Source organism: Bombina bombina, chromosome 1 (genome assembly GCF_027579735.1).
Source record: "Bombina bombina isolate aBomBom1 chromosome 1, aBomBom1.pri, whole genome shotgun sequence".
Classification (NCBI taxonomy): domain Eukaryota; kingdom Metazoa; phylum Chordata; class Amphibia; order Anura; family Bombinatoridae; genus Bombina; species Bombina bombina.
This window is the reverse complement of record NC_069499.1, coordinates 737,881,188-737,903,640: the sequence shown is the minus strand read 5'-3', so window position 1 is coordinate 737,903,640 and position 22,453 is coordinate 737,881,188. Positions and strand designations below refer to the sequence as shown.

The 22,453-nt window shown below is 44.5% G+C and overlaps 1 protein-coding gene across 2 annotated transcripts in view; it reads right to left on the bottom strand.

Moving 5' to 3' along the window:
* Positions 1–22,453, bottom strand: part of STK26 (serine/threonine kinase 26) — a 511,389-nt gene that overhangs the window by 134,117 nt on the left and 354,819 nt on the right. For both annotated transcript variants that reach the window (XM_053699253.1, XM_053699255.1), the window contains exon 6: positions 2,947–3,132. In XM_053699253.1, coding sequence (XP_053555228.1) covers positions 2,947–3,132 — 186 coding nt within the window. The remainder of the gene's footprint in view (positions 1–2,946; positions 3,133–22,453) is intronic.

The following is a 22,453-nucleotide window of genomic DNA, read 5'->3' as shown; positions in this document are numbered from 1 at the left end:
GGCCTTCCAGCTTGCAAGCCCAATGAGCTAGCCCCTATATCGCAACATAGGGTCTCCAGACATCCCAGAAGAATCCAAGACAAGAACTGGGACCCAGAATCGTCTTAGAACGAACGACCCCCCAAGGGAAAAGAAGATACCCCGTCTGACTCACAGGGTATGAGAACCTGGAAACCAGGAGAATGGGTACAGGACTCACTTGTAATTCCCAGCCCAAAGGGAAGAGAACACCCTTAGCCAGAGGTCAACACCCCCCCAACAAGGTGCTAAGCCACGACAGTCACAATTTCTCTAGAGCTCAAAGGCCCCAAGGGCAACACTAAATCCTTACAGATTAACGTTCCAGAGGACCACACCCTAGGGAGAAGAATGCAAAGCATCCCGAGCCCAGGCAGAAAAACACCCCCAAAGCAAAAATCTTGGAAAAAAAGACAACAACACCTATCGCCGCTGATATGGAGACAACCAACTTCCGAAGGAAGACAGAGCCTCACGGCCTTTACTTCCTAATTAAGCGGCCAAAGCCCCCAGAAAAAATGGACGGAGTCCAGAAAGTCTCGACCCAAAGGAAGAGAACCTCTAAAAAGGAACAAATCCTAAAAGGACACTTCCAAAGAAACCATGAAAGGCAAAACCGTAAGAACAGCGGTATGAAGGACCTAAATCCTGGGAATGAACACTCTAGTCCCGGAAAAATGGGAAATGACTGAGCATGTCACCACGGATCTCAACGGAGTCCCGGCCCACTAGCTTGAAAGGCAAATGAGGACTTACCCCATGCCCCTAAGCAACCATGGACCCTTAAGACCTCTCAGGATGCTAGTTGAAGCTTGCAAAATAAATGTAAAAAAACACAAAATATTGTGATCACTAGGCGCCCTCACCAGACCAACCGGACATAAAAAGGTGCCACGTGACTGAACTAGGCCTCAGACATAAGGATTTGTACCCAGTCAGGACCAGCCTGAAACCAAAGACCCCAGCACTGTCCAGGCCACATCCGAGATGGAGGGATAAAGAACAGTCAGACAGACTTTTGTAAATAATGCAACCACAAAATCACGAGTATCAATTCCAGAGAAGAAAGTTCAGGAAGGAAACATCACACCACAATATGAACTTTAGATCAAATAATCATCCTCACCGGTTGAAAATATAAGATAAGGCAACCCATAGGTTATCGCCCAGGAAGAACGGACAGACCCGCAAGACCAGCCCAACAGGGGTCCGAGACTTCAAAGCTCAGAACTGGAAAAAGATACACAAATAACAGACTATGAGAAGATTACTTCATCCCCTTATGTCTATGCATGCAAGCCAGTCGAAGATTAAGACTGAGAATCCCCAGACCCATTAAGAGTGGGATCATCCAGCAACGTCAAAAACGTGCCTTAATAGAACACGAAGGCGCTCCTGTCTATAACGAAAGGCTCGACATACCTCCGCCGGGACAAAAGAAAACACTGGCCCCGAAGTTTGACCCCCCTGAGGCCTCAGGGGCAGTCGCTCCCCCAGAGGGCTGAATTGGACAAGGCAATCCCATGCCTGACGAGCCTCGGTTAACGGAACACGGACAATATCGTAAGCACACTCCCAAGAGCTGCAGATGCTCCAAAGATATGGCCATGCGGAACCGTGTCATAACCTCCGGTGGGAACATGCCACACTCCCTAAAAGGATAAGTAGCGTTTGGGTTACCTGCATGCGAGTTGGTGGTAGGGAACTCATCTTGTGAGAAATAGAATCCCCAGAGACGTATGGCTCAGTGGGCACCTGATTCCCCGATCCCGAGGAACAGAGCACTCTAAAACGGCATTCAGAACATAACTGATGGTGGCATGTATCACCCAGGCTAATTCATATTCTTCGCAAGAAGTAGAGTCTGAATCAGAGACATCCGTCTCCATAAAAAAATAAATCAGAATCCTCCATAACTGGGGCACTGAATAAAAAAAAAAAATGGACCAATAAGAAAAATCTAAACGGCACCTTACACCCCCAATACCTGGGGCACTCACCACCTCCAAAGAACCAGCGAACCAGGATTTCTCTGTTGCCACACGATCAGGAAAGTGGAAATGATGTCACAAGGTAAACCGTGCAGTCCATACAAAAGAACGCCTGACTGTAAAGGCAGCGTCACTAGACCTAGGCTGTTATGTTCCAAAATATCCATGAGCCGGAGCAACACTACACAGTAGCAGACAGAATCACATAAACATGATTATAAACCCCCCTGTTCAATAACCCCCCTCAGGAGATATTAACCCTTGATTCCTAGATACAAAAAGGAGCCTCACTGAGACCCTATGTTAAAGTTATGCTCGAAAAGGTTGCTAGCCCCTCTCGGATAAACAGTTGTAATTACAATACATCTATGATGAAAGTAAAATCAAACTATCTTACCGGAATCTACGACGTGGAACAGGAACACGGCCCTTCAAGTGTGACAGATAGTAGTGTCGCTTCTGCCATGGACTTGAGAGAAAAAAGCAAGCATCAAAACTCGTCAACGCCGATTGCTTGTGGAGCTATTAATGAGTCGGGATGGTTTCGCAGAAAAACTCTCCCTGCATCTCCGGACTCTAACTTTCATCCATGCTCTCACTGAGAGGCTGACAGGACTACTTAAAACTCCAGTCCCCATGCCGAAGAGTACTACCCTCCATAAGAGACTATCGAAAACGCCTGACACTTCTCTGCCAACCTCCTGGGACGGAAGGAAAAGAATGACTGGGGGATGAGGGAAGTGTGGGAGGTATTTAAGCCTTTGGCTGTGGTGTCTTTGCCTCCTCCTGGTGGCCAGGTTCTGAATTCCCAAAAGTAATGAATGCATTAAGTAAATGTCCAACTATTTACAGCATTCCCAACAATACAAGAGTAGCACTTGGTATTTTAATAGAAAGTTTGGAAATAACCAGGAAAAATAAGTATAAAAATACTCACAAAGGTGGGATCTTTGTTTAAACAGGCATCAATAAACTCCTTGAAGGGCTTGCTAAAATCACCCATTAAAGTAGGTGGATTATTTTTCGGGATTAGAAACAGTACCCTCATGGGATGCATGTCAGAGTTTGGTGGTTCTCCTTTAGCTAGCTCAATTGCAGTTATGCCCAAGGACCAAATGTCTGCCTATAGGGTAAAACAAAAACACCTGTGTTAATAAAGCAGAAGATATCTCACAATGTGTGTTTGTGTGTGTGTATGTGTGTGTGTAAGAGAGAGAGAGAGAGAGAGAGAGAGAGAGAGAGAGAGAGAGAGAGAGAGAGAGATAGAAAGAGAGAGAGAGAGTGAGAGAGAGAGATAGAAAGAGAGAGAGAGAGAGAGATAGAAAGAGAGTGAGAGTGAGAGAGAGAGATAGAAAGAGAGTGAGAGAGAGAGAGAGAGAGAAAGAGAGTGTGTGAGAGAGAGAGAAAGAGAGAGAGAAAGAGAGAGTGTGTGAGAGACAGAGACACAGACAGAGAGAGAGAGAGAGAGAGAGAGAGAGAGAGACACAGCCACAGAGAGAAACATAATTTATGCTTACCTGATAAATTTATTTCTCTTGTAGTGTATCCAGTCCATGGATCATCCAGTTGCAAGAGGATCACCCACAGCAGAGCTGCTATATAGCTCCTCCCCTCACTGCCATATCCAGTCATTCGACCGAAACAAGCCGAGAAAGGAGAAACCATAGGGTGCAGTGGTGACTATAGTTTAATTAAAATTTAGACCTGCCTGAAAAGGACAGGGCGGGCCGTGGACTGGATACACTACAAGAGAAATAAATTTATCAGGTAAGCATAAATTGTGTTTTCTCTTGTTAATTGTATCCAGTCCACGGATCATCCATTACTTGTGGGATACCAAAACCAAAGCTAAAGTACACGGATGATGGGAGGGACAAGGCAAGAACTTAAACGGAAGGAACCACCGCCTGTAGAACCTTTCTCCCAAAAACAGCCTCTGAAGAAGCAAAAGTATCAAAATTGTAAAATTTGGAAAAAGTATGAAGGGAAGACCAAGTTGCAGCCTTGCAAATCTGTTCAACAGAGGCCTCATTTTTAAAGGCCCAGGTGGAAGCCACAGCTCTAGTAGAATGAGCTGTAATCCTTTCAGGAGGCTGCTGTCCAGCAGTCTCATAGGCTAAACGGATTATACTCCGAAGCCAAAAAGAAAGAGAGGTTGCCGAGGCCTTCTGACCTCTCCTCTGTCCAGAGTAAACAACAAACAGGTTAGATGTTTGGCGAAAATCTTTAGTAGCCTGTAAGTAAAACTTCAAGGCACGGACTAAGTCTAGATTATGCAAAAGACGTTCCCTTCTTTGAAGGATTAGGACATAATGATGGAACAACAATCTCTTGATTGATATTCTTGTTAGAAACCACCTTAGGAAAAAACCCAGGTTTTGTACGCAGAACAAATTTATCTGAATGAAAGATCAGATAAGGAGAATCACAATGTAAGGCAGATAACTCAGAGACTCTTCGAGCCGAGGAAATAGCCATCAGAAAAAGAACTTTCCAAGTTTGATATCAATAGAATGAAGGGGTTCAAATGGAACCCCTTGAAGAACTTTAAGAACCAAGTTTAAGCTCCATGGAGGAGCAACAGGTTTAAACAGGCTTAATTCTAACTAAAGCCTGACAAAATGCCTGAACGTCTGGAACTTCTGCCAGACGCTTGTGTAAAAGAATAGACAGAGCAGAAATCTGTCCCTTTAAAGAACTAGCTGATAATCCTTTGTCCAAACCCTCTTGGAGGAAGGACAATATCCTAGGAATCCTAACCCTACTCCATAAGTAATTCTTGGATTCACACCAATGAAGATATTTACGCCATATCTTGTGGTAAATTTTCCTGGTGACAGGCTTTCGTGCCTGTATTAAGGTATCAATTACTGACTCGGAGAAGCCACGCTTTGATAGGATCAAGCGTTCAATCTCCATGCAGTCAGTCTCAGAGAAAGTAGATTCGGATGATTGAAAGGACCTTGTATTAGAAGGTCTTGTCTCAGAGGCAGAGTCCATGGTGGAAAGGATGACATGTCCACTAGGTCTGCATACCAGGTCCTGCGTTTCCACGCAGGCGCTATCAATATCACTGATGCTCTTTCCTGTTTGATTTTGGCAATCAGACGAGGGAGCAGAGGAAACGGTGGAAATACATAAGCCAGGTTGAAGAACCAAGGCGCTGCTAGAGCATCTATCAGTGCCGCTTCTGGGTCCCTGGACCTGGATCCGTAACAAGGAAGCTTGGCGTTCTGGCGAGACGCCATGAGATCCAATTCTGGTTTGCCCCAACGGAGAACCAATTGAGCAAACACCTCCGGATGGAGTTCCCATTCCCCCGGATGAAAAGTCTGACGACTTAGAAAATCCGCCTCCCAGTTCTCTACACCTGGGATATGGATCGCTGACAGGTGGCAAGAGTGAGTCTCTGCCCAGCGAATTATCTTGGAGACTTCTGACATCGCTAGGGAACTCCTGGTTCCCCCTTGATGGTTGATGTAAGCCACAGTCGTGATGTTGTCCGACTGAAATATGATGAACCTCAGTGTTGCTAGCTGAAGCGAAGCCAGAAGAGCATTGAATATTGCTCTTAACTCCAGAATATTTATTGGGAGGAGTTTCTCCTCCTGAGTCCATGAACCCTGAGCCTTCAGGGAGTTCCAGACTGCACCCCAACCTAGAAGGCTGGCATCTGTTGTTACAATTGTCCAATCTGGTCTGCGAAAGGTCATACCCTTGGACAGATGGGCCCGAGATAACCACCAGAGAAAAGAATCTCTGGTTTCCTGATCCAGACTTAGTAGAGGGGACAAATCTGTGTAATCCCCATTCCACTGACTGAGCATGCATAATTGCAGCGGTCTGAGATGCAGGCGCGCGAATGGCACTATGTCCATCGCCACTACCATTAAGCCGATTACTTCCATGCACTGAGCCACCGTGGGGCGCAGAATGGAGTGAAGAACACGGCAAGCATTTAGTTTTGATAACCTGGACTCAGTCAGGTAAATTTTCATTTCTACAGAATCTTTTAGAGTCCCTAGGAAGGAAACCCTCGTGAGAGGAGATAGAGAAATCTTTTCTTCGTTCACTTTCCACCCATGCAACCTCAGGAATGCCAGAACTATCTCTGTATGAGATTAGGCAATTTGAAAGCTTGACGCCTGTATCAGGATATCGTCCAGGTAAGGAGCCACCGCTATGCCTCGCGGTCTTAGGACCGCCAGAAGTGAGCCCAGAACCTTTGTAAAAATTCTTGGGGCTGTAGCCAACCCGAATGGAAGAGCTACAAATTGGCAATGCCTGTCTAGAAAGGCAAACCTCAGGAACTGATGATGATTCTTGTGAATCGGAATGTGAAGGTAGGAATCCTTTAAGTCCACTGTGGTCATGTACTGACCCCTCTTGGATCATGGGTAAAATTGTTCGAATAGTTTCCATCTTGAATGACGGAACTCTGAGGAATTTGTTTAGGATCTTTAAATCCAAAATTGGTCTGAAGGTTCCCTCTTTATTGGGAACCACAAACAGATTTGAATAAAACCCCTGTCCTTGTTCCGTCCGCGGAACTGGATGGATCACTCTTATTACAAGGAGATCTTGTACGCAGCTTAGGAATGCCTCTTTCTTTATCTGGTTTGCAGATAATCTTGAAAGATGAAATCTCCCTTGTGGAGGAGAAGCTTTGAAGTCCAGAAGATATCCCTGAGATATGATCTCCAACGCCCAGGGATCCTGAACATCTCTTGCCCACGCCAGGGCGAAGAGAGAGAGTCTGCCCCCTACTAGATCCGTTGTCTGATAGGGGGCTGCTCCTTCATGCTGTCTTAGAGGCAGCAGCAGGCTTTCTGGCCTGCTTGCCCTTGTTCCAGGACTGGTTAGGTTTCCAGGCCTGCTTGGATTGAGCAAAAGTTCCCTCTTGTTTTGAAGCAGAGGAAGTTGATGCTGCACCTGCCTTGAAATTTCAAAAGGCATGAAAATTAGACTGTTTGGCCTTTGATTTGGCTCGGTCCTGAGGAAGGGTATGACCCTTACCTCCAGTAATGTCAGCAATAATTTCTTTCAAACCAGGCCCAAATAAGGTCTGCCCCTTGAAAGGAAAGGAATGTTGAGTAATTTAGACTTTTAAGTCACATCAGCTGACCAGGATTTGAGCCATAGCGCCCTACGCGCCTGGATGGCGAATCCAGAATTCTAAGCCGTTAGTTTAGTCAAATGAACAATGGCATCAGAAACAAATGAGTTAGCTAGCTTAAGAGTTCTAAGCTTGTCAACAATTTCAGTCAATGGAGCTGTATGGATGGCCTCTTCCAGGACCTCAAACCAGAATGCCGCCGCAGCAGTGACAGGCGCAATGCATGCAAGGGGCTGTAAAATAAAACCTTGTTGAATAAACATTTTCTTAAGGTAACACTCTAATTTTTTTATCCATTGGATCTGAAAAAGCACAACTGTCCTCAACCGGGATAGTGGTACGCTTTGCTAAAGTAGAAACTGCTCCCTCCACCTTAGGGACAATCTGCCATAAGTCCCGTGTAGTGGCATCTATTGGAAACATTTTTCTAAATATAGGAGGTGGGGAAAAGGGCACACCGGGCCTATCCCACTCCTTACTAATAATTACTGTAAGCCTTTTAGGTATTGGAAAAACATCAGTACTCACCGGCACTGCATAGTATTTATCCAGCCTACACAATTTCTCTGGCACTGCAATTGTGTCAGTCATTCAGAGCAGCTAATACCTCCCCAAGCAATACACGGAGGTTCTCAAGCTTAAATTTAAAATTAGAAATCTCTGAATCAGGTCTCCCCGATTCAGAGACGTCACCCACAGACTGAAGCTCTCCGTCCTCAGGTTCTGCATATTGTGATGCAGTATCAGACATGGCTCTTACAGCATCTACGCGCTCTGTATCTCATCTAACCCCAGAGCTATCGCGCTTGCCTCTCAATTCAGGCAATCTGGATAATACCTCTGACAGGGTATTATTCATGATTGCAGCCATGTCCTGCAAAGTAATCGCTATGGGCGTCCCTGATGTACTTGGCGCCATATTAGCGTGCGTCCCTTGAGCGGGAGGCGAAGGGTCCGACACATGGGGAAAGTTAGTCGGCATAACTTCCCCCTCGACAGACCCCTCTGGTGACAATTCTTTTATAGATAAAGACTGATCTTTACTGTTTAAGGTGAAATCAATACATTTAGTACACATTCTCCTATGGGGCTCCACCATGGCTTTTAAACATAATGAACAAGTATCTTCTGTTTCAGACATGTTTGTACAGACTAGCAATGAGACTAACAAGCTTGGAAAACACTTTAAAGCAAGTTAACAAGCAATATAAAAAACGTTACTGTGCCTTTAAGAGAAACAAATTTTGACAAAATTTGAAACAGTGAAAAAAGGCAGTTACACTAACAAAATTTTTACAGTGTATGTAACAAGTCAGCAGAGCATTGCACCCACTTGCAAATGGATGATTAGCCCCTTAAAGGAAATCATAACACCTGTTAAAATTCCTTAAAACTAACTTCTACTAAATAATTTAAAACAACTAAGCATAAATTTCTATTCTGGCTGTTCAGCTTACCGCAAACAGTTCAAATAGAGTGATTTAAATTACAATGTTAATCCAGCGATTGGGGCTGCTATGTGTGCCGCCATATTGTACACACAGCAGTCACATGATGTGCACAGCATATTATTCTGTTATGTATGTTTGCTTAGAGAAAATACTCACTGTGATGCAGATGCAGAGCATATGCTGCAGTGTGTTGAGAAAGTTATACTCTATGGAAATGCATCAGCTTTGAACATAGTATTGTAAATAAAAGGGCAAGTGTAGATACATGATACTATAAGCTCATAAACTAATAATAGGAAAAAAAGCAAGAATCAGGTCTGCCTAAGTGCCTATCTGTGCCATAATTAGCTTTGTAACATGGAATTTACAAAATAAAGCATTGCACATAAACAAAATAAATTTTACTTTACATGTGCAACTTACTATGTATTTTGTATGTCCATAATGTTTCCATGCAATTTCCAATTGCTCCCTCAATGCAAAAAAAAAAAAAATCTCATCTGAAGTAAAATACTTTTAAAAAAAACGTTTTTTTAAATGTATTATTTAATCTAAATTATTTTTAATCTAGTATTTATGTAATTGCACAGCAACATTGCCGTACTCGATGTGTTTTTTATAACAGTCAGGGCTGCTTGCTGCCACTGCAGTGATTTATTTTCAGGCAGCTGCCACAAGTGTTAAAGCAGGCAGGGGGAGAGCCTAAACGTTCTAAAACAAACAGCTATGCACGGACTTAGATCTCCCCGTCACAGCAGTTCACACATCAGCAGTGATATTCTTTCCCCTTCCCCCGTAGCATGCACAGTGCAGAGATCAACAAACACAAAAACAAGAGAATCTGAGAGCGAACAGGGAGCAGTAAGTGCAACAAACATACTTATCAAATCTTTGCTTGGCTGGATTTAAACGGACACAAAATAATTTAAATGTTTTTAAAAATATACTGAAAGAGAAAATTATCCAGATGAAAAATTATAACTAGCATTGTAGAATAAATAATAATAAAACAATACTGTACACCACTGTTTTTAAAACCTACTGAGTGTGTATGAATGCATGGTTCCAGGCACTGGTATAATTGTAAATAGCAAGCTCCGGGGAGGGATGGCGAGAGAAGGATGGAGATTATACATATCATGTTTGATAGTGTAAACTAGCCACAGAAAGTATTATATTTATATTTATCAGATTTGTTTAAAGTGTGATCCGTTTTGCACAATAAAACTTTTGACATAAGTAACAGAGTAGACACTGCAGGGCACGCTGTGTATCACAGTAAGAGAGTGTTTCTGCACCGGAGATGTATTTCCTCTAAGCATACATAACAGAATATGCCTGCACGTCACGTGACTGCTGTGTACAACGCGCGTTACAATATGGTGGCATACATGGCAGGCTTGGCAGCATCTAGCACAGGATCAACATTGTGATTGAAAACAGAATTTATGTTTACCTGATAAATTACTTTCTCCAACGGTGTGTCCGGTCCACGGCGTCATCCTTACTTGTGGGATATTCTCTTCCCCAACAGGAAATGGCAAAGAGCCCAGCAAAGCTGGTCACATGATCCCTCCTAGGCTCCGCCTACCCCAGTCATTCGACCGACGTTAAGGAGGAATATTTGCATAGGAGAAACCATATGATACCGTGGTGACTGTAGTTAAAGAAAATAAATTATCAGACCTGATTAAAAAACCAGGGCGGGCCGTGGACCGGACACACCGTTGGAGAAAGTAATTTATCAGGTAAACATAAATTCTGTTTTCTCCAACATAGGTGTGTCCGGTCCACGGCGTCATCCTTACTTGTGGGAACCAATACCAAAGCTTTAGGACACGGATGAAGGGAGGGAGCAAATCAGGTCACCTAAATGGAAGGCACCACGGCTTGCAAAACCTTTCTCCCAAAAATAGCCTCAGAAGAAGCAAAAGTATCAAACTTGTAAAATTTGGTAAAAGTGTGCAGTGAAGACCAAGTCGCTGCCCTACATATCTGATCAACAGAAGCCTCGTTCTTGAAGGCCCATGTGGAAGCCACAGCCCTAGTGGAATGAGCTGTGATTCTTTCAGGAGGCTGCCGTCCGGCAGTCACATAAGCCAATCTGATGATGCTTTTAATCCAAAAAGAGAGAGAGGTAGAAGTTGCTTTTTGACCTCTCCTTTTACCAGAATAAACAACAAACAAGGAAGATGTTTGTCTAAAATCCTTTGTAGCATCTAAATAGAATTTTAGAGCGCGAACAACATCCAAATTGTGCAACAAACGTTCCTTCTTCGAAACTGGTTTCGGAAACAAAGAAGGTACGACTATCTCCTGGTTAATGTTTTTGTTAGAAACAACTTTTGGAAGAAAACCAGGTTTAGTACGTAAAACCACCTTATCTGCATGGAACACCAGATAAGGAGGAGAACACTGCAGAGCAGATAATTCTGAAACTCTTCTAGCAGAAGAAATTGCAACCAAAAACAAAACTTTCCAAGATAATAACTTAATATCAACGGAATGTAAGGGTTCAAACGGAACCCCCTGAAGAACTGAAAGAACTAAGTTGAGACTCCAAGGAGGAGTCAAAGGTTTGTAAACAGGCTTGATTCTAACCAGAGCCTGAACAAAGGCTTGAACATCTGGCACAGCTGCCAGCTTTTTGTGAAGTAACACAGACAAGGCAGAAATCTGTCCCTTCAAGGAACTTGCAGATAATCCTATCTCCAATCCTTCTTGAAGAAAGGATAGAATCTTAGGAATCTTTACCTTGTCCCAAGGGAATCCTTTAGATTCACACCAACAGATATATTTTTTCCATATTTTGTGGTAAATTTTTCTAGTTACAGGCTTTCTGGCCTGAACAAGAGTATCAATAACAGAATCTGAGAACCCTCGTTTTGATAAGATCAAGCGTTCAATCTCCAAGCAGTCAGCTGGAGTGAGATCAGATTCGGATGTTCGAACGGACCTTGAACAAGAAGGTCTCGTCTCAAAGGTAGCTTCCATGGTGGAGCCGATGACATATTCACCAGATCTGCATACCAAGTCCTGCGTGGCCACGCAGGAGCTATCAAGATCACCGACGCCCTCTCTTGATTGATCCTGGCTACCAGCCTGGGGATGAGAGGAAACGGCGGGAATACATAAGCTAGTTTGAAGGTCCAAGGTGCTACTAGTGCATCTACTAGAGTCGCCTTGGGATCCCTGGATCTGGACCCGTAGCAAGGAACCTTGAAGTTCTGACGAGAGGCCATCAGATCCATGTCTGGAATGCCCCACAGTTGAGTAATTTGGGCAAAGATTTCCGGATGGAGTTCCCACTCCCCCGGATGTAATGTCTGACGACTCAGAAAATCCGCTTCCCAATTTTCCACTCCTGGGATGTGGATTGCAGATAGGTGGCAGGAGTGAGTCTCCGCCCATTGAATGATTTTGGTCACTTCTTCCATCGCCAGGGAACTCCTTGTTCCCCCCTGATGGTTGATGTACGCAACAGTCGTCATGTTGTCTGATTGAAACCGTATGAACTTGGCCTTTGCTAGCTGAGGCCAAGCCTTGAGAGCATTGAATATCGCTCTCAGTTCCAGAATATTTATCTGTAGAAGAGATTCTTCCCGAGACCAAAGACCCTGAGCTTTCAGGGGTCCCCAGACCGCGCCCCAGCCCATCAGACTGGCGTCGGTCGTGACAATGACCCACTCTGGTCTGCGGAAGGTCATCCCTTGAGACAGGTTGTCCAGGGACAGCCACCAACGGAGTGAGTCTCTGGTCCTCTGATTTACTTGTATCTTCGGAGACAAGTCTGTATAGTCCCCATTCCACTGACTGAGCATGCACAGTTGTAATGGTCTTAGATGAATGCGCGCAAAAGGAACTATGTCCATTGCCGCTACCATCAAACCTATTACTTCCATGCACTGCGCTATGGAAGGAAGAGGAACGGAATGAAGTGTTTGACAAGAGTTTAGAAGTTTTGTTTTTCTGGCCTCTGTCAGAAAAATCCTCATTTCTAAGGAGTCTATTATTGTTCCCAAGAAGGGAACCCTTGTCGACGGAGATAGAGAACTCTTTTCCACGTTCACTTTCCATCCGTGAGATCTGAGAAAGGCCAGGACTATGTCCGTGTGAGCCTTTGCTTGAGGAAGGGACGACGCTTGAATCAGAATGTCGTCCAAGTAAGGAACTACTGCAATGCCCCTTGGTCTTAGTACCGCTAGAAGGGACCCTAGTACCTTTGTGAAAATCCTTGGAGCAGTGGCTAATCCGAAAGGAAGCGCCACGAACTGGTAATGCTTGTCCAGGAATGCGAACCTTAGGAACCGATGATGTTCCTTGTGGATAGGAATATGTAGATACGCATCCTTTAAATCCACCGTGGTCATGAATTGACCTTCCTGGATGGAAGGAAGAATTGTTCGAATGGTTTCCATTTTGAACGATGGAACCTTGAGAAACTTGTTTAAGATCTTGAGATCTAAGATTGGTCTGAACGTTCCCTCTTTTTTGGGAACTATGAACAGATTGGAGTAGAACCCCATCCCTTGTTCTCTTAATGGAACAGGATGAATCACTCCCATTTTTAACAGGTCTTCTACACAATGTAAGAATGCCTGTCTCTCTTTATATGGTCTGAAGACAATTGAGACCTGTGGAACCTCCCCCTTGGGGGAAGCCCCTTGAATTCCAGAAGATAACCTTGGGAGACTATTTCTAGTGCCCAAGGATCCAGAACATCTCTTGCCCAAGCCTGAGCAAAGAGAGAGAGTCTGCCCCCCACCAGATCCGGTCCCGGATCGGGGGCCAACATTTCATGCTGTCTTGGTAGCAGTGGCAGGTTTCTTGGCCTGCTTTCCCTTGTTCCAGCCTTGCATTGGTCTCCAGGCTGGCTTGGCTTGAGAAGTATTACCCTCTTGCTTAGAGGACGTAGCACTTGGGGCTGGTCCGTTTCTACGAAAGGGACGAAAATTAGGTTTATTTTTGGCCTTGAAAGACCTATCCTGAGGAAGGGCGTGGCCCTTACCCCCAGTGATATCAGAGATAATCTCTTTCAAGTCAGGGCCAAACAGCGTTTTCCCCTTGAAAGGAATGTTAAGTAGTTTGTTCTTGGAAGACGCATCCGCTGACCAAGATTTCAACCAAAGCGCTCTGCGCGCCACAATAGCAAACCCAGAATTTTTCGCCGCTAACCTAGCCAATTGCAAAGTGGCGTCTAGGGTGAAAGAATTGGCCAATTTGAGAGCACGGATTCTGTCCATAATCTCCTCATAAGGAGGAGAATCACTATCGATCGCCTTTACTAGCTCATCGAACCAGAAACACGCGGCTGTAGTGACAGGGACAATGCATGAAATTGGTTGTAGAAGGTAACTGTTACAAACTGCTGTTTGTAACTGGCCCTTTAAATGGAAAATTGCCCTGCTTCCCTGGATTTTGGAGAAGCCTATTTGCCAGCCTCCTTCCACATGACTATGGCCCCTGGAAGATTGTGCCCCTGAGGACATATTGACTTTTGTTGGGTGTGTGTGTGGCCCTTTAAGAACCGTCTGGGGACATATTGTGACTCTGGTGAACAATGCCCCCTTTAAGACTATGTCCCCAGACCTGTGAAATGACTTGTCCCTGGCTTTCTCCCACTTGGTTCAGTTTCATTGTGTGCCATTAAGAGTTAAATTTTGTTCAGCTTCAAGAAACCTATTCTAAATACAAGTCTGCTGGGATTAGCTCTAATTAGGTTTAGTGATCAACTTTCCCATTGTCTAATCAGACTAGTATTGATAAGGTGGACTGCATTGTTTTATTGTGTGTAATGTTATCTGCTGAAGTAAATGTTGTGGCCTGTCAAAGGGAGTGTCTCTCTATCTAATATCAAATGTGTGATGGGGGATTTTATGCCTCCCCCTGAGAGTGTCCTGTTTGCATGTAACCTCAATAAAAAGGAGGCTGTGTGCTCCAGCACATCAGACCTATGTTGACCCTCTAACTTGAAGCTTTGACTCATGTTTGTAGGGGACAGCTTCAGCTAATATCACTACAGGGATTGCTGACTATGGTGCTGATGATTCTTTGGTGAGCGCTAGGAGCATCCTTTTCTACGGTCCAACTTCCAGCCAGCCTGGAGGCAACCGTAACATTTGGCGGCAGCGGTGGGATTGGCGTCCTAGCGCAAGGAGCAGCACTGGTATCGTAGGAGAGTAATTGAGGGCAACGCTAGCCACTGCGCAGCGTCCCTACCTACAGCAGCATGGAGCTGACAAGATACTGGTCAGAACCATGTGAAGAGCACCTCAACCGGATCCGTCGCTATGAGGGCGCGGATTTCGTTCCAGAAGTAAAGAGGCGGCTAGTCCGATATGGTCCAGACCCTGCACAGGAGGTAGTCAGTCGCCTCATCCGGGAATTGGCTACGGAGAACAAAGCGGCACGAGCCTTTGAGCGCCAACTGTGGAGTTTGAGGGTATGGACACCTGGTCTCTCTCCCCAGCCGCAGCATGTTCCACAGGGAGAGGGGAGCAGCGACCTCCCTCCCCAGCGGCAGTATACTGTGCAGAGGGAAGAGACAACCGGTCTCCTTCCCCAACCAGAGATACCAGAGGCAGCAGGCCTCATAGACTGGTCCTGGGAGGACCCCCAGCAGGCAGGTGGAGATGGGACCGCAGTCTCTCTACCGGCCCTACAGGGATGCTGGGCAGGCGGCCCAGATCCCCAGCGACAGACCCAGCTACAGGGAGGGGAGAGCATCGACCTCCCTCCCCAGTCGGAGTGTGCCTTCCAGGGAGAGGAGACAACCGGTCTCTCTCCCCAGCCGCAGCATGTTCCACAGGAAGCGGAGAGCATCGACCTCCCTTCCCAACGGCCGCCGGAGTATCAGGAGGAGGAGGTAAGCCAATCTCCCCCTCCCCAGCTAACTCCTAACTTGGGCCCAGGGTTAACAGTGGAGATGTTAACCCCCACTGACCCCCACGTTCCCTTTGCCACCGGGCAGGACTATGCCCCAATTCCCCCAGCAGAAGAGCTGGCATCAGGACAGAGCACTGCTGGCCTCTGCCCTACAGACCTTGTCCTTGTTACAGGACTGGCCTGCAAACCCCTCACCCCAGCAGAAGCGCTGGCACCAGGGCAGAGTGCCGCTGGCCTCTGCCCCCCAAGTACCATCAGCTATTTGCCCAGCTGCGCCAGGAAGGCAGAGGATGCTACACTGTCATCCTATAACCTGGAACTTACAGGCCAGTGCTACTTGTTGTGGGGGGGCTGCTTTGCTGCTAGTGTTTATTTGTGGGTGGGTTGCGAGACTAACTTAGGCACTGACCGACAGAAGGTCAGGTGCCTGGTTAGTCTCCCTCCAAAAGGGGAGATATGTTACAAACTGCTGTTTGTAACTGGCCCTTTAAATGGAAAATTGCCCTGCTTCCCTGGATTTTGGAGAAGCCTATTTGCCAGCCTCCTTCCACATGACTATGGCCCCTGGAAGATTGTGCCCCTGAGGACATATTGACTTTTGTTGGGTGTGTGTGTGGCCCTTTAAGAACCGTCTGGGGACATATTGTGACTCTGGTGAACAATGCCCCCTTTAAGACTATGTCCCCAGACCTGTGAAATGACTTGTCCCTGGCTTTCTCCCACTTGGTTCAGTTTCATTGTGTGCCATTAAGAGTTAAATTTTGTTCAGCTTCAAGAAACCTATTCTAAATACAAGTCTGCTGGGATTAGCTCTAATTAGGTTTAGTGATCAACTTTCCCATTGTCTAATCAGACTAGTATTGATAAGGTGGACTGCATTGTTTTATTGTGTGTAATGTTATCTGCTGAAGTAAATGTTGTGGCCTGTCAAAGGGAGTGTCTCTCTATCTAATATCAAATGTGTGATGGGGGATTTTATGCCTCCCCCTGAGAGTGTCCTGTTTGCATGTAACCTCAAGAAAAAGGAGGCTGTGTGCTCCAGCACATCAGACCTATGTTGACCCTCTAACTTGAAGCTTTGACTCATGTTTGTAGGGGACAGCTTCAGCTAATATCACTACAGGGATTGCTGACTATGGTGCTGATGATTCTTTGGTGAGCGCTAGGAGCATCCTTTTCTACGGTCCAACTTCCAGCCAGCCTGGAGGCAACCGTAACAGTAACCTTGCTGAACAAACATCTTTTTAAGCAAACCTTCTAATTTTTTATCCATAGGATCTTTGAAAGCACAACTATCTTCTATGGGTATAGTGGTGCGTTTGTTTAAAGTAGAAACCGCTCCCTCGACCTTGGGGACTGTCTGCCATAAGTCCTTTCTGGGGTCGACCATAGGAAACAATTTTTTAAATATGGGGGGAGGGACGAAAGGTATACCGGGCCTTTCCCATTCTTTATTTACAATGTCCGCCACCCGCTTGGGTATAGGAAAAGCTTCTGGGAGCCCCGGGACCTCTAGGAACTTGTCCATTTTACATAGTTTCTCTGGGATGATCAAATTCTCACAATCATCCAGAGTGGATAATACCTCCTTAAGCAGAGCGCGGAGATGTTCCAACTTAAATTTAAATGTAATCACATCGGGTTCAGCTTGTTGAGAAATTTTCCCTGAATCTGAAATTTCTCCCTCAGACAAAACCTCCCTGGCCCCCTCAGACTGGTGTAGGGGCATTTCAGAACCATTATCATCAGCGTCCCCATGCTCTTCAGTATCTAAAACAGAGCAGTCGCGCTTGCGCTGATAAGTGGGCATTTTGGCTAAAATGTTTTTGATAGAATTATCCATTACAGCCGTTAATTGTTGCATAGTAAGGAGTATTGGCGCGCTAGATGTACTAGGGGCCTCCTGAGTGGGCAAGACTGGTGTAGACGAAGGAGGGAATGATGCAGTACCATGCTTACTCCCCTCACTTGAGGAATCATCTTGGGCATCATTTTCAGTGTCACATAAATCACATCTATTTAAATGAGAAGGAACCTTGGTTTCCCCACATTCAGAACACAGTCTATCTGGTAGTTCAGACATGTTAAACAGGCATAAACTTGATAACAAAGTACAAAAAACGTTTTAAAATAAAACCGTTACTGTCACTTTAAATTTTAAACTGAACACACTTTATTACTGCAATTGCGAAAAAGTATGAAGGAATTGTTCAAAATTCACCAAAATTTCACCACAGTGTCTTAAAGCCTTAAAAGTATTGCACACCAAATTTGGAAGCTTTAACCCTTAAAATAACGGAACCGGAGCCGTTTTTATCTTTAACCCCTTTACAGTCCCTGGTATCTGCTTTGCTGAGACCCAACCAAGCCCAAAGGGGAATACGATACCAAATGACGCCTTCAGAAAGTCTTTTCTATGTATCAGAGCTCCTCACACATGCGACTGCATGTCATGCTTCTCAAAAACAAGTGCGCAATACCGGCGCGAAAATGAGGCTCTGCCTATGATTAGGGAAAGCCCCTAGAGAATAAGGTGTCTAAAACAGTGCCTGCCGATATTATTTTACAAAAATACCCAGATTAAATGATTCCTCAAGGCTAAATATGTGTATATATGAATCGATTTAGCCCAGAAAATGTCTACAGTCTTAATAAGCCCTTGTGAAGCCCTTATTTACTGTCTGAATAAAAATGGCTTACCGGATCCCATAGGGAAAATGACAGCTTCCAGCATTACATCGTCTTGTTAGAATGTGTCATACCTCAAGCAGCAAAAGACTGCTCACTGTTCCCCCAACTGAAGTTAATTCCTCTCAACAGTCCTGTGTGGAACAGCCATGGATTTTAGTAACGGTTGCTAAAATCATTTTCCTCTTACAAACAGAAATCTTCATCTCTTTTCTGTTTCAGAGTAAATAGTACATACCAGCACTATTTTAAAATAACAAACTCTTGATTGAATAAAAAAACTACAGTTAAACACAAAAAAACTCTAAGCCATCTCCGTGGAGATGTTGCCTGTACAACGGCAAAGAGAATGACTGGGGTAGGCGGAGCCTAGGAGGGATCATGTGACCAGCTTTGCTGGGCTCTTTGCCATTTCCTGTTGGGGAAGAGAATATCCCACAAGTAAGGATGACGCCGTGGACCGGACACACCTATGTTGGAGAAATTAGTTTATTTGGACTGATTGGGGTAAGCTGAACAAACCACATAGACATCCATGCTTTCTTGGGGTTTTATTTGCTAATAAGTTAGTTAAAAGAACTTTTACCAGACAGGTGTTATGGGTCCCTTTAATAACAAAAACAGAATAATAAATGACAAAAACGTTTTTTAAACACAGTCACAACAACTGCCAGTGTCTTCTGTGATTGTTACCCTCCTCAAACACGACTTTGAAGCCTTTTGAGCCCTTCAGAGATGTCCTGGATCATGCAGGAAGAAGCTGAATGTCTGTCAGTATTTTAGCTGCACAGAAAAGCACTAAAATAGGCCCTTCCCACTCATATTGCAACAGTGGAAAGCCTCAGGAACTGTTTCTAGGCAAAAATCAAACCAGCCATGTGGAAAAAAACTAGGCCCCAACAAGTTTTGTCACCAAACATATATAAAAACGATTAAACATGCCAGCAAACGTTTTATATTACACTTTTATAAGAGTATGTATCTCTATTAATAAGCCTGATACCAGTCGCTATCACTGCATTTAAGGCTTTACTTACATTAATCCGGTATCAGCAGCATTTTCTAGCAAATTCCATCCCTAGAAAAATATTAACTGCATATACCTTATTGCAGGAAAACCTGCACGCCATTCCCTCTCTGAAGTTACCTCACTCCTCAGAATATGTGAGAACAGCAATGGATCTTAGTTACTTCTGCTAAGATCATAGAAATCACAGGCAGATTCTTCTTCTAATGCTGCCTGAGATGAAACAGTACACTCCGGTACCATTTAAAAATAAACTTTTGATTGAAGTTAAAAAACTAACTATAATACACCACTCTCCTCTTACTACGTCCATCTTTGTCGAGAGTTGCAAGAGAATGACTGGGTATGGCAGTGAGGGGAGGAGCTATATAGCAGCTCTGCTGTGGGTGATACTCTTGCAACTTCCTGTTGGGAAGGAGAATATCCCACAAGTAATGGATGATCCGTGGACTGGATACACTTAACAAGAGAAAACATATAAAGCAAAATTATCAAATTCCTTAAATGACAGTTTCAGGAATGGGAAAAGATGCAATATAAACAAGCCTCTAGCAACCAGAAGAAATGAAAAAGTGAGACTTAAATAATGTAGAAAAAGGTGGAGACCAGAATGACGCCCACATTTTTTGGCGCCAAATACAACGCTCATATTTTTTGGCGCCAAGTATGACGCCACATCCTCTGATGTCAAAAACGACGCCCACATTTTTTGGCCCAAAAAAACGTCTAATACACATACGTCAAAAAATGACGCAACCACAAACTAACTACCGGCGTCAATTATGGCGCAGGAAATGACAGAATTTTGCGCCAAAAAAGTTGAAATAAATTGAAGCATTTCCTGCCCCCGCGAGCCTAACAGCCTGCAGGGAAAAAAGTCAATTGAAAATTTTTAAGGTAAGGAAAAAATTATTTATTTATATGCATTATCCCAAATAATGAAACTGGCAGTCTGAATGAAGAAATACTGATTATCCTGAATCATGGCAAATATAAGTTTAAACACATATTTAGAACTTTACATATAAAGTGCCCAACCATAGCTTAAAGTGTCATAAATAAAAACACAATTTATGCTTACCTGATAAATTTATTTCTCTTGTGGTGCATCCAGTCCACGGATCATCCATTACTTGTGGGATATTCTCCTTCCCAACAGGAAGTTGCAAGAGGACACCCACAGCAGAGCTGTTATATAGCTCCTCCCCTAACTGCCATATCCAGTCATTCGACCGAAACAAGCCGAGAAAGGAGAAACCATAGGGTGCAGTGGTGACTGTAGTTTAATCTAAAATTTTGACCTGCCTTAAAATGAGAGGGTGGGCCGTGGACTGGATACACCACAAGAGAAATAAATTTATCAGGCAAGCATAAATTGGGTTTTCTCTTGTAAGGTGTATCCAGTCCACGGATCATCCATTACTTGTGGGATACCAATACCAAAGCTAAAGTACACAGATGAAGGGAGGGACAAGGCAGGAACTTAAATGGAAGGAAACACTGCCTGTAAAACCTCTCCCAAAAATAGCCTCCGAAGAAGCAAAAGTATCAAATTTGTAGAATTTGGAAAAAGTATGAAGCGAAGACCAAGTCGCCGCCTTGCAAATCTGTTCAACAGAAGCCTCATTTTTAAAGGCCCAAGTGGAAGCCACAGCTCTAGTAGAATGAGCTGTAATCCTTTCAGGAGGCTGCTGTCCAGCAGTCTCATAGGCTAAGCGGATTATGCTTCTTAGCCAAAAAGAAAGAGAAGTTGCCGAAGCCTTTTGACCTCTCCTCTGTCCAGAGTTGACAACAAACAAAGCAGATGTTTGATGAAAATCTTTAGTAGCTTGTAAGTAAAACTTTAAAGCATGAACCAAGTCAAGATTATGTAAAAGACGTTCCTTCTTTGAAGAAGGATTAGGACACAATGATGGAACAATCTCTTGATTGATAGTCTTAGTAGATACCACCTTAGGCAAAAACCCAGGTTTTGTACGCAGAACTATCTTATCTGCATGAAAGATCAGATAAGGAGAATCACATTGTAAAGCAGATAACTCTGAGACTCTATGAGCCGAGGAAATAGCCATCAAAAACAGAACTTTCCAAGATAAAAGCTTGATATCTATGGAATGAAGAGGTTCAAACGGAACCCCTTGAAGAACTTTAAGAACCAAATTTAAGCTCCATGGGGGAGCAACAGGTTTAAACACAGGCTTGATTCTAACCAACGCCTGACAAAACGACTGAACATCTGGAACATCCGCCAGACGCTTGTGCAAAAGAATAGACAGTGCAGAGATCTGTCCCTTCAAAGAACTAGTTGATAATCCTTTCTCCAAACCCTCTTGGAGAAAAGATAATATCCTGGGAATCCTAACCTTACTCCATGAGTAACTCTTGGATTCACACCAATAAAGATATTTACGCCATATCTTATGGTAGATTTTCCTGGTAACAGGCTTTCGTGTCTGTGTTAAGGTATCAATGACAGACTCGGAGAAGCCACGCTTTGATAAAATCAAGCGTTAAATCTTCATGCAGTCAGTCTCAGAGAAATTAGATTTGGATGATTGAAAGGACCTTGAAGTAGAAGGTCTCGTCTCAAAGGCAGAGTCCAAGGTGGAAAGGATGACATGTCCACTAGGTCTGCATACCAGGTCCTGCGTGGCCATGCAGGCGCTATCAAAATCACTGATGCTCTCTCCTGCTCGATTTTGACAATCAGTCGAGGGAGCAGAGGAAACACGTAAGCCAGGTTGAAAGACCAAGGCCTCTTTCAGCGTCGCTTCCGGGTCCCTGGACCTGGATCCGTAATAAGGAAGCTTGGCGTTCTGGCGAGACGCCATGAGATCCAGTTCTGGTATGCCCCAACGATGAATCAATTGAGCAAAACCCTCCGGATGAAGTTCCCACTCCCCCGGATGAAAAGTCTGACGACTTCGAAAATCCGCCTCCCAGTTCTCTACACCTGTTATATGGATCACTGATAGGTGGCAAGAGTGTTTCTCTGCCCAGCGAATTATTTTGGAGACTTCTAACATCGCTAAGGAACTCCTTGTTCCCCCTTGATGGTTGATGTAAGCCAGTGTCGTGATGTTGTCTGACTGAAATCTGATGAACCTCAGGGTTGTTAACTGAGGCCAAGCCTAAAGAGCATTGAATATTGCCCTCAATTCCAGAATATTTATTGGGAGGAGTTTCTCCTCCTGAGTCCACGATCCCTGAGCCTTCAGGGAGTTCCAGACTGCACCCCAACCTAGAAGGCTGGCATCTGTCGTAACAATTGTCCAAT